This window comes from Lynx canadensis, chromosome B1 (genome assembly GCF_007474595.2).
Source record: "Lynx canadensis isolate LIC74 chromosome B1, mLynCan4.pri.v2, whole genome shotgun sequence".
In the NCBI taxonomy this organism is placed as follows: domain Eukaryota; kingdom Metazoa; phylum Chordata; class Mammalia; order Carnivora; family Felidae; genus Lynx; species Lynx canadensis.
In genome coordinates this window covers 184,671,323-184,688,585 of record NC_044306.2, presented here as the reverse complement: position 1 = coordinate 184,688,585, position 17,263 = coordinate 184,671,323, and the positions used below count along the sequence as shown (strand labels likewise).

Sequence of the window (17,263 nt, the reverse complement as noted above, 5' to 3'; positions counted from 1 at the left end):
ACTTACATATTCACTCTCAATGGTGTCTTTTGATAAAGAGAAGTTTTTTTTTAATGTGGTTTAGTTTATGAGTTTTTTGCCATTATGATGGGTACTTTAAAAGCAAATCTTTGTTTCTCCCATATAATCTCTTAAAATGGCATTTGTATAGTGGGATTTTACCTATAATAGCATTAAGGCTTTATTTTTTTTAGCTATGCTTTCATGGCAGATTAGAGCAGCAGTAGGGCTTTGCAAATGAAGCTGTCAAGAGGAGTGGACCTTTTTTCTGTTGTGAAAAGATATTCTGTTTTATTTTAACAAAGGAAAATTAGTTATCAGTTTCTTCTTCTGATTAAATGTACTTAACTCCCTTTTAATTTCCATAAACTTTAAACAACTTACAAAAAAGATTTTTCTATATATAAAGGTAAATATTCTTATAGTTTTATACAGAACCATTCAGCTTTAGAAATAATTAACAGTATCAATACCAGAAAAAAATATACCTATGTTGTTATAAATGTGGTTGATCATACTTGTGTCTAATAATTTTATCATTTTTAGAACTTTTTGAAAATGAGCATGTACGTATTGGGCAAAAAGGTAAGCTTTTGATTCTACTAATTATGATTTCTGAAAATGAAACAGTCTTAAGTAAATGTCTGCATCATGTACCTCCAACTGAAATTCAATCTCTGGAAAGCTAAAAATCAAAAAAAGAGTACTATTTAACTATGTAGGTAATATAATGGGAATCTTTATAAAGAGGAGGAATGCATCATTTTGGCTTCATCAATAAATGTTAGATAAAGAAGAACACAGATGGTTCACTAAAAAGGAAATAATAAATGCAGACACACATTCTTCGAAAATGTGAGCTTAATCCATTCAGCAGAATTTCATTTTAAAATCAAAGAGGAAGGCTGTCTCTTTCATGCGCCCACACACTTCTCATTAGCGTTAATTGGAATATGCCCCTGCATTAGGAGAAGCTGTACTTCTCAATGACTGTTCACAATGGTAAGACTTAATACCCAAAGCGGCCCTTAGTGTTCTGGGGAATAATTTTTTCCCTATCTTTTGAAGATTCTTCTCCTTGTTTTTATAAATCTTATTTTGTCTTTGAAATGTGAAGTGCAGATAAGTCTTTGTGTCAGAATGTACCTTCTAGGGCGATCGTCATGTTCTAAACTCCATACTTCAATTTTTCAAAATAATATTTATTCAAGACATCATCATTTTTTACTCGTATGTTTGACGTTTTCATTAAACAGAGTTGCAAATTAAGGAATATGTCTCATTTCTTTTTTTTTTAAGTTTATTTATTTTTGAGACAGAGAGAGACAGAGCATGAACGGGAGAGGGTCAGAGAGAGAGGGAGACACAGAATCTGAAACAGGCTCCAGGCTCTGAGCTGTCAGCACAGAGCCCGACACAGGGCTCGAACTCACAGACAGCGAGATCATGACCTGAGCCGAAGTTGGACGCTTAACCAACTGAGCCACCCAGGCGCCCCACGTCTCATCTCTTTTATATGATCCCTTTGTTTCTTTTGGATATGTCATTTTCATTTAGTACAAGTTTTTTCCCTTTTCTTTTAAGAAGAAAATAGAAGAAAATAATATATTAGATAAATATCGGCAGTTGTCTGAGATGTCTTTTTTTGCTTTTATTTTTATTTTGTGTGTTTTGGGAGAGCCTTTATTTTCAGACTTAATAGCTGGTATTTTCATTAAAGAAAATAAAAACGAAAATGAAAGCAAAAGCATAATATCTTAATTTTGTGAACTTGGCTGATTATAAAGAGCTTTTGGCCTTCTTAAAAGATTATTAGTTCTTTTCTGTTTTTAGTTCTTTTTAAAAAAAATCTCTCTCTTCTGTTGATTTTGGGAAATAGCTAAGAAGTCATCGAATTCTTTATAATTCTTAGCCATAATACTTCAAATACCATAGTACTTCAAAATACTAGAACATTCCTGACTTAGAGAATATGCCTAAGAAATTTATGTGTCTATATCACCAGTTTCAGATCCGTGGAACAAAGTGATTTCAAAGTACCTACATTAAAAATTTTTACCAAATTAGGTGGGAGGTAGAGGAATTTCGGACTCAACATGTATAGGGCTGTAAACAGGGCCACATCAAAATTCAGAGAGTACAAGAAGGCTGTCAAGACGTGATGTAATTATGTTAGATATAGAGATGAAATATTAGCTTCCCCAAAGATTTTTAGTTAAAATATTTCAGTGTTGTCTTACATTATGAAATTTGTAATGAGATTTTACTCTACTTTTGACAGTTCTAGCAGAACAAGATAGTGCCGCTGCTCAACAGTATATCAGACAAGGAAGCCCCACAGCACTGAGAGCGGAATTATGGGCTCTCATTTTGAATATTTCCAGTCAACCTGAGGTAAGAGTCAAAGAAGATAGGCTAAATTTGAGCTTATTGACATTTATTCTTCAATGACCAGTGATTCACATTGTTTTGTTTTGTTTTTTAATTTTTTAAATGTTTATTTCTTTTTGAGAGAGAGAGAGGCAGAGTGTGAGCAGGGGAGGGGCAGAGAGACAGGGGGACATGGAATCCGAAGCAGGCTCCGGGCTCTGAGCAGTCAGCACAGAGCCCGATGCAGGGCTCCAACCCACGTACTGTGAGATCATGACCTGAGGCAAAGCTGGACCCTAACTGACTGAGCCACCAGGTGCCCCAGTAACCAATTATTCAAAATAGAAATACTTTTTTTTTTTTAAATTTTGGTTTCTTAGCCTTATATATTTACCCCCTTTTCATTTACAAAAATCACTGTAGTTTTGAGTTCTAAGACAAGATTAACATAGAATATAATCACTGTGTGCTTAACATAGAAGTTTTTGTTATCGATAATTAGTTGGATATTTTAAACTTGTATGTACAAGAACAGTAAATAAAATTTTAAGAAATGGAGTCTGCCAGTGGAGATCAGTGAAGACATGTGAAAGAACTGGGATATTAGAATAAGGAGAGATAAAGGACCACTCAGTATATGTAAATGAGCGCTTTCTCCCTACAGTTGCTTTTGAAACATGCACTATTTTTAGGGTTCTAAAAACTGACAGATTATGTGGCAATATTAGTTTTCTTAGTACAGGAACGTTTTATTTTAGGAAATAAAATGAATATGAAGAGAAATCACCACCAGGCAAGTAACAGATTCAATAAAGAACAATTATATAAAACATTGATTCTTTTTGAAAAAAAATTGTTGTTTTGCTTAAAGCCCATTGATCATATAACCCATCCATTTAAAGATTTTTAATAAGTAGCAAACTAATAGCTCCCTAGCCTAGTGGTTAAAAGCATGGGTTTTGCAGGGGACGCCTGAGTCAGTTAAGGCATCTGACTCTTGATTTTGGCTTCAGGTTATGATCTCATGTTTCATGAGATCAAGCCCCACGTTGGGCCCCACGCTGATGGTGTGCAGCCTGCTTGGGATTCTCTCTCTCCCTCTCTCTGCTCCTTCCCCACGTGCACAAGCACTTTTCTCTCTCTCTCAAAATAAATAAACTTAAAAAAAAAAAAAAGCTTGGGTTTTGGAATTGTATGGACTTAGTTTCAACTCCAAGCTTACTTAAAATGTGCCATTGAGTGAGTTAAATTTCTTGAAACCTCAGTTTACCCATGCTGAAATATAGGTAATAATATTTATATCATAAGGTGGTTATGAGAATCAAATGAAAGGATATCTATGTCTTCTAACACAGTGCCTGACATGAATGGTCAACATTAATGATAGTAATAAAATAATACTTACATGTTGCATAATTTTATGTTATAAATTAATTGTAATTTAGAGTAATGGTTTTTAAGGAAATCAACTATTCATATTATTATAAGAAGTATACCTCTGACTTTTGCAAATTATGTTACTTGTGTGCTTTTCTGTGTATGTGTGTGTTTTAAATTTCCCTCTGTGAACATCACTGTCAAAAATTACTTGCTTCCTTTCTGAAAGAATAAACCTTGTGATTGAGTTCCAAGAAGTTTTAGACCAAATGATATTGGTATCTTTTGTGGTGACACTAGAAGTAAGTTTACAGAACAGAAGTGATTGTACACTGGGCATTTTGGGGGAGAGTATCAACTCTTGGAGAAGAGATGGTAACTCTTGTCGATCTAACTGTGTAGGTGACCTACCAAGTTCACTCATCAGGAGCTAGATTAACAAAACTTGTCTCTCCAGAGGAACTAATTGCTACTATTTTAGAAACAAATTTAGAATTTTTCCAGAAGTGTCATCCTAGAGGGGCACCTGGGTGGCTCAGTTGGTAGAACATCTGACTCTGGTCATGGGGTCATGAGTTCAAGTTCCATGTTGGGCATGGAGACTACTTAAAAAAAAAAAATGTGTCATCCTAGAATAAGAATAGTAATCCCAATTAAGTTCCAATAAAAAATGGTTGTTGTTTATAATGTTCAAAGGCAGTTTTCACACTTGAATTTTGGAGCTAATAGTCATCTTAATTTTTTTTGTTTATTTATTTTGAGAGAGAGAACGAGCATGAGCAGGGGAGGGTCAGAGAGACAGGGAGAGAGAGGATCACAAGCAGGCTCTGCACTGTCAGCACAGAGCCCAACTCAGGGCTTGAATTCACAAATCATGAGGTCATGACCTGAGCTGAAATCAGAAGTCGGACGCTTAACCAACTGAGCCACCCAGGTGTCCCATCGTCTTAATCTTTAAATGCACAATGGCAAGTCTGGAAATAGAAATTAATATTTGCAGAAAAGCAACCTTGATTTCATTGAATAAAACACTTTCCATCACTTTCACTTATTTTCAGGTGTAAAAGTATGATCTCAACAAACTAAAGCAGTTCCAAAATAATTGTTGTAGGTGGTAGGTACATTGGGTGGGTGGGGTGGGAGGGAAGAATAGTCGTTTCTTATCAAGAATACTTTATCAGAACTTTTTTTCAATCACTTAAAATACGCGACACGTAGAAATGCATCGTAATTGAGGAGTTACAGAGATAAGTGGGATATTTCACATTTCACACCCATGAAGATATTTTTAAAAATCTTATCTCAATAGATAAACTGGATTTAATGATTTAAGTTCCTAGTAATTAATTTATTTCACTAGAACATTATTTACTTCGATTTTTTTTCTCTTATTAAGGAAATATGTCATACATTTAAAAAGATTGCTTTTGTATATTTTCTTATATGCAAATCTCTAGGTGCCTATCAGGATATCCATATTTAGTAAACATTCGTCCTATTTTAAATTTTTTTGCTTAATTTAGTTTGCTAAAGAATACTGAAAATTCTTCTCTACTTTGTTTTAGGTACTTGCTTACTGATAAAATAGCCAGGACTAGTATTAATTAAAATTTTCTTTAGTGAGTTCCTAAGTTTCTCCACAACCTTCCCCAGGTCGATAACAATGCCTGACCTTCCTAGATTTTCCTGGTCAGCTCATTCAGTCTTCATAGTGCCCATTTCTGACTTTCATTCTCCTCAACACTTCTTTTCAGAGTCTTAGCAAAACACCTCATCTTCTCCTTCCTGGAGAAAACAGAAATCATCATGAGAGACTCGCTCAGATTCCTTCCACCAAATCTGTAAACTTCTTTGCATCAGCACCTGTTCTTGCTTCCTGTACTTTTATAGTGAAACCTTCTGAAAGAAAAGTCTGTGTTGGAGGCATCCACTTCCATTGATTACTCAGTCTACCATGGTCTGGCATACACCCCACTACGTGACTACAACTGCCATGGCCAAAGTCACCAAAGAACAGTGGACACATTTTAGTCTTTACGCCTACTGTGTTTGATACTCTTGCTTACTCTGCCCTTGAAGTATTCTTGCTCTTTAATTTAGTTTGCCCTATTTTCATAGTTCTTCATTCTCTTTCTTTCTTTCTTTCTTTCTTTCTTTCTTTCTTTCTTTCTTCTTTTTCTTCTTTTTTTCATGTCCATTTTGAGTTCCTTTGCTGGACCTTAAGGGCTTGTATTTGTAAGAATTCCATTTTGATCTTCTTTTCATTCTGTACTACATGTTGCCTGGCCTGTCTTATTTACAGGTCACTTATTCCCTAATGGCTTTGACTCTGGGTTCAGCCAAACTCTCTCTTACGCCTAAAACTTTAATTTCCAGTTGCCTACAGAACTCCAATATGTGTTCTGAAATTATGCCAGACTCCTGATGTCTAAAAGAAAAGGCATAATTACCTCGATGCGTTTGTGGTCCTTCAAGAGATGCTGTTTTATCTTTCTTTGCTCCTTGCAGTTCTCATCCTGAAAAAACCTCCGCGGACTTTTGTCTGCTTGGAAACGCCTACTCTTCTTTTAGACGCAGCTTGTTCTGTCACCTCTGAGAAACCTTCCCCCCATTCTCTCCCCTACCTTGTCTTTTCCCAGCTCCATCACCATTACAGTTAGATACCTTTTTCTCTCTCTCCTGTCATAACCAGGGCAGGAACAAAGGCCTAAAGACACAGAAACACATACCATACTTCTTCTTTTTTTTTTTTTTTCCTGCTAAGTTTCTTTCTTTATTTTGAGAGAGAGCATGCAGAGGGAGGGGCAGAGAAGGAGAATCCCAAGCAGGCTTTGCATTGTCAGTGCAGAGCCCAACATGGGGCTTGAACCCACGAACCGTGAGATCATGACCTGAGCCAAAACCAAGAGTCGGACACTTGGTCCGACTGAGCCACCTAGGCGCCCCACATATACTATACTTCTTATTCATTTGGCTGCTGCAGTTTCTAGGTCGAATACCTGAGGACAAGGATTGTTTTTCCTCTTCACCATCTGTAAATGTCAGTATCTTGTACAGTGTCTGAAAATGGTAGGCTCACATAATGTTTAATGACCTACAAAATGTTAGGAATGTTCTTTGGAGTCTTTTATTTCCTGTGAGTATATTTCCTTTTTTCTTTAGTTAAAAAGTGTAAGTCTGCATAAAGTACCAAACAAATATATATACTAAAGTTTAAATATTCTCTGATGCTGAAAATTTGGGCTACTTTGTTTTTCAGAGATGGCTTTTTATAATTATAATTTATTACTCTTAAATATCTATATTACTGGAGCTTAAAAATATCCTGTTATATTATTAGTAATCATTGCATTTTCTAATTGCTTATATATTTTATAGACTATAATTAAAATATTAATATAAAAATCATCGTTTATCACTATAACATAGGTATAATTTCAACTTTATTATCCGTGTTTTTCTTTCATTTTATATGGATAAATTACACCAAAAATTACTGAAACCAAACATCCTAGATTGGAATTAGGAGGACTAGATGAGTTACTAGCCAGTTCTGTAAGTTTGGCTAAGACCGTTAACTTGGCCAGATCTCATTTCCTTAATGTTCAAATAAGGCAGATAGACTAGATATTTCCAAGGTACCTTCTGAGTCTCAAATTCTCTGCTTTGTTTTTATTTTTCTCTTAATTAAAAGTAGATTTTTGTCAGTAGCACTGTTACATGCCTAAAGTTATAGATGTTAAGTTATTCACAGCACTTTGAAGATATACTTCTTTATGGAAGCATACTGCACTAAGATTAAAAATTTAATGACTTTCTTTTATTGAAATATTTATTAGTTTCCTAGCATTGGTTATGAAGGGTATTCATCATTAATTTATAATAAAAAACATTACAAATATGATTACAAATTACTACTTAGAATAGCAATTAACATGAAATTCCCTATGAGAATTTGTAAATTATAGGCAATAATGTAAATATGAATACATGTAGGTATGTAGTGGTATTTCATTGTTGTTTTCATTTACATTTCCCTCATGACATATGATGTGGAACATCTTTTCATATGCTTATTTCCTATTTGTAAGTCTTCTTTGTTGAGGTGTCTGTTGAGCTCTATAGCCCATTTTTTAATTGCGTTGTTTGTTTTCTTGTTGAGTTTTAAGAGTTCTTTGTATATTTTGGATAAAAGTCCTTTATCAGATATATCTTTTGCAAATATTTTTTTTCCTGGCCAGTGGCTTGTTTTCTCATTTTCTTGACATTGTCTTTTGCAGAGCACAAGTGTTTAATTTTAATGCAGCCAGCCCATCCATTATTTCTTTTTATGGATCATGTCTTTGATTATATCTAAAAAGGCATCACCATATCTAAGGTCATCTTGGTTTTCTCCTGTATTATCCCCTATGAGTTTTGTAGTTTTGCACTTTACATTTAAGTCTGTGATTTATTTTGAGTTAATTTTTGTGAAGGGTGTAAGGTCTGTATCTAGATGATGATGATGATGATGATGATGATGATGATGATGATTGCATGTGGATGTTCACTTGTTTTATCCTCCTTTTTGTAAAGATTGGTTTTTGGTTTTTGCTCCCTCATATTTCCTTTACTTCTTTATCAAAGATCAGTTGACTATATTTATGTTGGTCTGTTTCTGGAATCTGTTTTGTTCCATTGATTTGTCTATTCTTTTGCCAATACCACATTGCCTTAATTACTGTAGTTTTATAGTAAGTCTTGAAGTTGAGCAATATCAGTCCTCCAACATTGCTCTTCTCCTTCAGTATTGTGTTGGCTATTCTGGGTCTTTTATTTCTTGATATAAGCTTTAAAATTTCCTCTTTCTCCTTCAGTATTGTGTTGGCTACTTTGCGTCTTTTACCTCATGATAAAAAACTTTAGATAATCAGTTTGTCAGTATCCACAAAATATCTTCCTGGGATTTTGATTGGGATTGCATTGAATCTATAGATCAAGTTAGAAAGAATACATAACTTGTATCTGTATACAAGATACAAGATATGTATTGACATATTGATTGACAATATTGATTGTATTGACATATGATTGACAATATCGATTCTTCCTATCTATGAACATGAAATATCTCTCCACGTATTCAACTTTTCTTTGATTTCATTCATCAGAATTTTGTGGCTTTGCTCATGTAGATCTTACACATATTTTGTTAGATTTATATCTAAGTTGAAATTATTCTCTGGGGGGCTGGTGTAAATGGTATTGTGTTTTTAATTTCAAACTCCCCTTGTTCATTGCTTGTATATAGGAACATGATTGGCTTTTGAATATTAACCTTTTTATCTTGCAATCTTGCTATAATTGCTTATTAGTTCCAGGAGGTTTTCTTTGTCAAATCTTTTGGGTTTTCTACATAGACAGTCATGTCATTTGCAAACAAAGACAGTTTTACTTCTTCATTGTGAATCTGTGTACCATTTATTTCCTTTTCCTGTCTTATATTAGCTAGAACTTCCACTATGATGTTGAAAAGGAGTGGTGAGAGGGGACATCCTTACCTTGTACCTAATTTTAGGGGGAAAGCTTTGAGTTTCTCAGCATAAGCATTATGATAGCTGTAAGTATTTTTGTAGCTATTCTTTATAAAGTTGAGGAAGTTCCCCTCTATTTCTAATTTATGAGAGTTTTTATTATAAATGGGTGTTGTATTTTGTCAAATGCTTTTACTTTTTCTATTGATGTAATCATGGTTTTTTTTTTCTTGTTAACCCATGATGTGATAGATTACATTAATTGATTTTTAAATGTTGAACCAGCTTTATAAACCTGTGGTAAATCTCATGTGGTCCTGGTGTACCATTCTTTTTATACATTGTTGGATTCAATTTTGCTACTCTTTTGTTGAGGACTTTTTTTTTTTTCTATGTCCATGAGTGATATTGGTCTCTTTTCTATTCTTGTGATATTTTTGTCTGTTTTGGTGTTAGGGCAATGTTGACCTTATAGAATGAGCTAGGAAGTATTTCCCCACTTCTGTTTTCTGACAGAGATTGTAGAGGATTGGTAGAATGTCTTTTTTTTTTCATCTTTTTTTTTAACGTTTATTTATTTTTGAGACAGAGAGAGACAGAGCATGAACGGGGGAGGGGCAGAGAGAGAGGGAGACACAGAATCTGAAACAGGCTCCAGGCTCTGAGCTGTCAGCCCAGAGCCCGATGCGGGGCTCGAACTCACGGACCGGGAGATCATGACCTGAGCCGAAGTTGGACGCTCAACCGACTGAGCCACCCAGACGCCCCTCGAATGTCTTTCTTAAATGGTCGGTAGTGAACCCCTCTGGGCTTAGTACTGTCTGTTTTGGAAGGTTATGAATTATTGAATCAACTACTTTAATAGATACAGGACTATTCAAGATTGTCTGTTTCTTTTTTGTGTGAATTTTGGCAAACTGTGTTCTTCATATAATTGGTCCATTTCACCTAGGTTATAAAATCTGTGGGTATCCAGTTGTTTATAGTACCACTTTATTATCCTTTTAATGTCCAAGGATCTGTAGTGATATTCCCACTTTCATTTCCAATATTAGCAGTTTGTGTCCTCTCTCTTTTTTCCTTATTAATCTGGCTAGAGGCTCATCAGTTTTACTAATCTTTTCAAAAAACCAGCTTTGGTTTTGATGATTTTTCTCTATTGATCTTCTGTTTTCAATTTCATTTATTTTTGCTCTAAATATTATGATTACTTTTTTCTGCTTACTTTGGATTTAATTTGCTCTTCTTTTTCTAGTTTCCTAAGTGGGAACTAAAATTATTGTTTTTAGATTTTTCTTGTTTCCTAATCTATTCATTCAGTGCTATAAATTTATCTTTAAGCACTACTTTCGTGCATCCCACAAATTTTCATAAGTTGCATTATCATTTTCATTAGTTCAAAATATTTTAAATTTATCTTGAGAGCTCTTATTTGACCCATGTGTTATTATAAATATGTTGTTTAAGTATTTGGTCATTTTTCAGTTGTCTGTCTGTTACTGATTTCTAGTTTAATTGCATTGTGATCTAAGAGCAGACATTGTGTGATTTTTATTCTTTTAAATTTGTTAAGGGTGCCTTAAATTTGTTAAGGGGTCGGTCTATGGCACAGCTTTAAAAATATTACAGTGTATTTAGCTATTAAGAAGAAAGACAGATGTATACTTTCTGACATAGAGGGATGACCATGATATGTCTAAGTTAGAGAAGCTGAATGAGTATAGTATGATTCCAGTTTATGTTAAAAAATGACAACCAAAACCCTTACATATAATTATATATTTGTACAAATGTGGAGAAAGCTATGGAAGAATACAAATTACAAATAATGTTATAAATACAACACAAATAACATTCTTTTCTTTGGGAAAGCAGAATGGAAAAAGAAAGGATTATTAAACTTTTTCTTTATCCAGCTGTAGATTGTTTCACTTTTTTTTAACAGTCATATATCGGTTTGTGATTTTTTATTTATTTAATTTTTTAAAAGAGGCATAACTCTGAATTTCTTAGCTTTTCCACCCCCGTTGCTAGGAAATATTAGAGTATAATGCTAGGCTCTTTGCCAGTTGTCAAGGGTTGGTATTTGAATTAGGTACTATTCCTATCTTTAAGAATGTTCTTTTATTTTAGTGAGAGAAATGGATTCAATAGGTACAATGGAAGTTAAAATAATAAAATAATTTTGCCTTAGTTAAGAAATCAAAACATCATAAATAAGAGCAAAGTAAGACTTTTTTTTTAAATTAAAATTAAAACGACTAAAAGTAGCTAGTAAATCTCCAGATTATCTTTAGGCAAAGAGCACTTTCACCCAAATCAGAGCACTCTGTATTAAGCATCTTTCAAGATTAAGAAATTAATTTCAGGGGCGCCTGGGTGGCTCAGTCAGTCGAGTGTCTGACTCTTGATTCTGGGTTAGGCCATGATCCCAAGGTTGTGGGACAGACCCCTGTGTCTGGTTCTCTGCTGAGGGTGGAGTCTACTTGAGATTCTCTCTCTCTCCCTTTTCCTCTGCCCCACTCCCCAGCTCGCTCACTCTCTCTCAAAAAAAAAATCATATTTCATATTTCAGGAAACATATGTGCACACACACCTATTGTGTACAAGGCAGGTGCACACAATAGATACTCTTTGTCCCGAGCAACCCTGTCCCACAGCTCTTACCCGTCTGAGGGAATATCTTCAGAAAGATTCGTACAGATTGGCGTGTACTAGTGGAGCCAAGCAGTGTTTGGATATGGGCAGAAACTAAGACTAAAGTGCCTAAGAGATGACTGGAGGGATTTAGAGGAACGTAAGGGTCAGCTAAAACAATGAGTTACTATTTCCATCTGTCTTTAAGACAACTACTGCCACTTGATCCTTACCTTCATTCTTCTTCTTCTTCTTCTTCTTCTTCTTCTTCTTCTTCTTCTTCTTCTTCTTCTTCTTCTTCTTCTCCTTCTTCTCCTTCTCCTTCTCCTCCTCCTCCTCCTCCTGCTGCTGCTGCTGCTGCTGCTGCTGCTTCTTCTTCTTCTTCTTCTTCTTCTTCTTCTTCTTCTTCTTCTTCTTCTTCTTCTTTTAATGAATGTCCTGACCAACTATTAACCTGATGCTTAACTGGATTACAGTTTCAAGCCCCTCCTCCTTTTTTCCCTTCCTCCCTCCTTCCATATTTTTCCTTTCCTATCTTTTTCTCTACTTTCCATCTTCCCTCTCTTTTTTCTATGTCTTATTCTCTATTAACTTAAACATTAGCCTAATCTTTTCACTGTATACAGTTAATCAGATTTTATAGTGTTATGGAACCATATTCTAATATTAAAAAAACTGACTTCTTTCGTATGCTCTGTGATTGTATTTACTAGCAGAGATGATTTGTTATGTTTAACCTTTTTATTTTATGATAATTTAGGTACTAGAACAACAGTACAGAGTAGTCCTTCTGGGTTTTTGAAGGACTTGTGGCCTTGGACAGCAAGTTTTGTGTGGCTTGCTTTTGTGGCCTTGGACAGCAAGTTACTTTTTTCTCTGGGTCTGTTTCTCAAATATGAATGGGAATAATAATTTTTAAAATTGGAATAATAATCACTGAACTATTTTATTTTGTTGGTATGGGATTAAATGAGTTAACTCATGTATGGTGGGTAAACAGTTTCTGGCACCTAGCAATTAATAAATATTTGCTATTAAAGTTAAATTACAGCTAATTAATTTAGGAAGCATTGATTGAATACCCACCAGGTGCTCAGATCTTATCCTAAGTGATGGGATTAAGTATATTTATTAAGTGTCTCATTAGCTAGGCATGGAGAATGTAGTGAATAAAATAAAGTCCTCTTAGAGTTCATAATACTGTTAATGATTACTTATTAAAATTTGAGGCTGACTCTATAAATGTGATTGACCTTTAATTTTATTTGTTTGTTTTACTTTTAAATCTAGGATATCTTATATTATGAGCAGCTCAAGACCAATGTGATACAACATGACCTTTTGGTGGATAGTCTAATCTATAAAGTAAGTAAAAGTGTATAGTTTTTTCATTTCAGAAATACCATTTAACAATTACTGAGAGTCTTGAACATGCAGGGCCTGTATTTTGTATGATAATATAGATTAACCTTGAAAAATAATTGTAAGTGGTCATTGTACTTGTAAATTTAAGGTTCACCTTCAAAATTTGTAGTCTCCAGTAAATATTATCCTCTTTCCTTTTGAAGTTGTCCTCATGATACTTTCCTGGTACTCTGATTTTTTTGATTAAAAGAATGGTAACATTTCTTATTCCTATAAATTCAAGTTATCCACAGAGACCAATAAAAATGCAACTGAAAGGAAAATCAGACTATATTTTTCAGAGTCAAAATCAGATTGATATTTTTATCTTATTTATCATGATTCTTTAGGGCCTACTTGTTTATTCTCTTGTATTGAAGTCATTTTTCATTTTTAACTTTTGTAGTTTCTAGCCATGTGGTTAAGCACATCTCAAGTTTCATGATAGGGATACACTGAGTTTTTGTGTCCAAGCATCTGATACCAAGTTGAGGGTTGAGATGTTGATGGTATAAGCATGATATAGGATATGACTGATTCTGGATTAATAATTGGGCTATTTAAAAGACTTGTGTATTTTTAATTTAGAATTTGTAAGATAGAGAAGGAGGGCATATTAGTTCATCTCTCAGGAATAGGGGAGAGAAAGTTACACATGGAGTATCTGAAGATTTTTGTGGGTGGAACGTGACCAAGGTTAATAAAAATAGTAGCTACTAGCATTTAATGACTGTTTACTATGTGCCATACAGTGTTCCAAACTCTTTATGTAAATTGTTTAGGATCTTAAAAACTACCCTTAACAGTAGCAGATACCAGCACTTAGGTATCATTTATAGATAAATGCATTCCCCCCGGCCCCAGGGAAGAAGCCTTACATTCTGTAAAATCATGCATTAAAGATAATAGAGCTTATGGGAAAAATAGGATTGAGGTAATTTTGCAACTTTGTAACCAGAGTACTAACAAAAACAATTACTGCTAGTTTGGAAGATGCATTAGACAACTCAGACAGGCTGCTCCTACAGAAGCTATTGAAAATGTACAAATATAATAAAGTAGAAATGCTAAACTAATGCAGATGGAAGTGGTGTGCTGGGCCCCGGGGCTGCTGTGAAGGTGGGCACAAGAGGGAGTCTAGCAGCTAAGGGACGTGCAGGGCCAGGGGTATGGCTCTCTGCAGAGGGATCCCCTCGTATAATCATTCGTTTTGAATTTTCTGGAAATACGATTATGAGGGCTCATGCCTGTACAGCAGTTGAGCTGAAGGCATTTTTCCTTTCTTGCTGAAGGCTGTAATTCTACTCTTGCCATCCTGGCTCCCCTGTTTAAAAGAAAAGTTGCATGTGAAACACCACAGTTTCCATGTTGTAACAGACAGCGTTCCCTTACCCACCAGCCACATGTTGACACGCGTTATAGCAAAATAGGAAGTACTGTTATTTTACTGTTTTATAGATGAAGGAAGTGAAGAAAGATTAGGGAAATTAATTAAATTCCCATATTAAGTAGCAAAGCCAAGATTTGAATGGAGGTGATCTGACTTCACAACCATACTTTTTAAATCACTATTCTCTACAGGAAGCAAAGTCTTGACTCTCTCAGAAGTTTTATGTAGATTTGGATCACAGGTACTATTGTTAAGTTTAAGGTCAAAGAGTCATGCTCAGGGGATTATTTTAGCAACAGCATAAGAGATCTTTTGGGCTTTAAGACCTTTCAACCTCTTTTCTATTCAAATGAAAGAAGCCCAAAAAGGGAAGAAGTTCAGAAAATCAGGGAGTGCTAGCTGAGGATTCTCTTTGCTGCCAACATGAGTTTCAGTTTGAATCAGTAAAGAAAATCTGTTGTGAGAAAGAGGTAAACAGTTTGTATCTGAGAAATGGATGTAAGTTTTGGTAGAATCAATCCTGACTGTCCACAGCATGAATATTTTTAGGAAGATACCTGTCTCTGGTTGTTCTGACTTGTATGTGTTGAGCTTTGCCGATCTCGTTGGAGCAACTCCAAATGTTATTAAAGTCAGCTTTTAAGGGAGTGGGCATTTAAGATAATTATTTGAAATTTCATGACAGTTTCATATGGCAAACACTAATTTTTAATCTATCAGAAAATAAAGTAAGATTATGTTAGTGGTTAAAGGAATGAATGGAACAAGGCAGCACTAAATTTGGAACATCATCAAACCTTCCCTAAGCTAAATTATTAAATGGTTCTCTCTGTACTATATTTTTTTTTCCCACAAAAGTTGTGTGGTAGCCACACCTTCTATAGTTTTCCATCATTTACTATACCAGTTTATACCAGTGTTTCTCAACCTTTTCTTCATCATCAACTCCCTAAAGAGAAAACATTAATTTTGCTCTCATATAAAAAAATTAAATACCAAAGAATAAAATTTTGTTGGACAGAGACAAGCTTTGGAGGTCCATAAACCATTATAATATGTAAAACTTTTTGGCTTCCGAGAACTAATTCTCACCCCCTTAGGGGCAATATCATCCCCTCTGCCCATGTTGTCTTCTGACTTAGAAGACTAGCCTCTTTCTTTCCTCTTAATTTGTGTCTTTATAATTAACTTTTTCTAGACTTAGAGCGCATTCACGCCTTCCAGAGGCATCCATGACCCATTTCCTCCTCCCTTAATGGATCCTTTGCTCAACAGCCTGGTTGAAATTTGTAGACTGAGCAATATTATCTTGGATTTCTTTAATATTTCTTTGTAAGTGTTCCCATATTTTTACTGTGTGTGTATTCTTGCTGGTAAAACTATAGACTTCTTGAAGATAAACATTTGTTTGGTGGGTAATATGCAATGACTTGCAAATGAATAATCACAAAGGGGTGGAAGATGTTTCGTATTTCAAGGGAATGTCAAGAATGTAAACTTGAACAGTAGAGGATGATTTGGGAACTAATTTCGGGCCAGATTGTTATGATTACTTCTGGATGTTATGATTGTATCTGTTTTTCCAACATTAAGACACTTAAATACTAGATTTAAATAAGATTAAATATTAGATTTAAAGAAGATAAATATTGAAATAAATAATAAGGAATTACTAATGGAACCTAAAAGGTTGTAAGCAATTTGAGGTGTAATTATGTGTCACATATATTAGTATATGTATAAAGTATATAAAGTATACTTATATACTTATAAGTATAAATTACTTATAAAGTACATATAAAGTATATTTATAGCAATGATGAAATCTGAGTGAGACATTTATCATCATACATAAGTAAGATCATTACAGTATTGTTTCTAGATATTGCATTTATATCATAGTACTATAGACCTATACCTTTAGGTTCTTTTCAAGACTCTCTACCTTTAATTATAGGATGTGAAGTTGACAGCAAGCAATGATGATTATTATTTTGTATTTGAAGACTATTTATATCAGGTAAGTTGAAAAATCAAAGCATCTAATGTTCTTGTTTTAAGTGCTCTAATTCAGCATACTTTAGCTGAATTCTCTGTTGTTAGCTGAATTCTGCCAAAATCCAAGCCATGTTCATTTTTTTATCAAATGTCGTTAAGTTTAGAATCAGGTTAACTTTTTTTCTTATGTGGGATTGGGTGGGAGAGTAAGAGTTCTCAAGTGAGTGCGTGGACTGTTTGTTTTGGTCCTATCTGCTAGCACAAGGACAGGTACAGGCACAGATTCTTAACCTAGGGGTCACATTCATGCTGAAGCCATCCCACGGTGTTTAGAAACAACATTTTACATGATACTTTTCTGTTAAAAGTATTGAATAAATAATTAAACGTTTTGAAGTCAGTTTGAAGTGTCTTGATTACTCTTTGATCACCTCACATGCTGATGTTGTAGATGTTCGGGTCCTTACCTAAGTCTTTTTTATATCCAGTGAAATTAAAACATCTTATTATAGGTAGAAAAGAAGTCATGATATAGAATTGCCTAGATGATATTCTTTGTTTTTTTTAAAGATCA

At 34.4% G+C, this 17,263-nt stretch overlaps 1 protein-coding gene across 3 annotated transcripts in view; it reads left to right on the top strand.

Annotated features, from left to right (window-relative positions):
- TBC1D19 (TBC1 domain family member 19) overlaps nt 1-17,263 on the top strand; it is a 146,269-nt gene that overhangs the window by 64,560 nt on the left and 64,446 nt on the right. For all 3 annotated transcript variants that reach the window (XM_030314072.1, XM_030314073.1, XM_030314076.1), the window contains 4 exons: nt 547-585; nt 2,282-2,394; nt 13,188-13,262; nt 16,649-16,711. In XM_030314072.1, the coding sequence (XP_030169932.1) occupies nt 547-585; nt 2,282-2,394; nt 13,188-13,262; nt 16,649-16,711 (290 nt within the window). The remainder of the gene's footprint in view (nt 1-546; nt 586-2,281; nt 2,395-13,187; nt 13,263-16,648; nt 16,712-17,263) is intronic.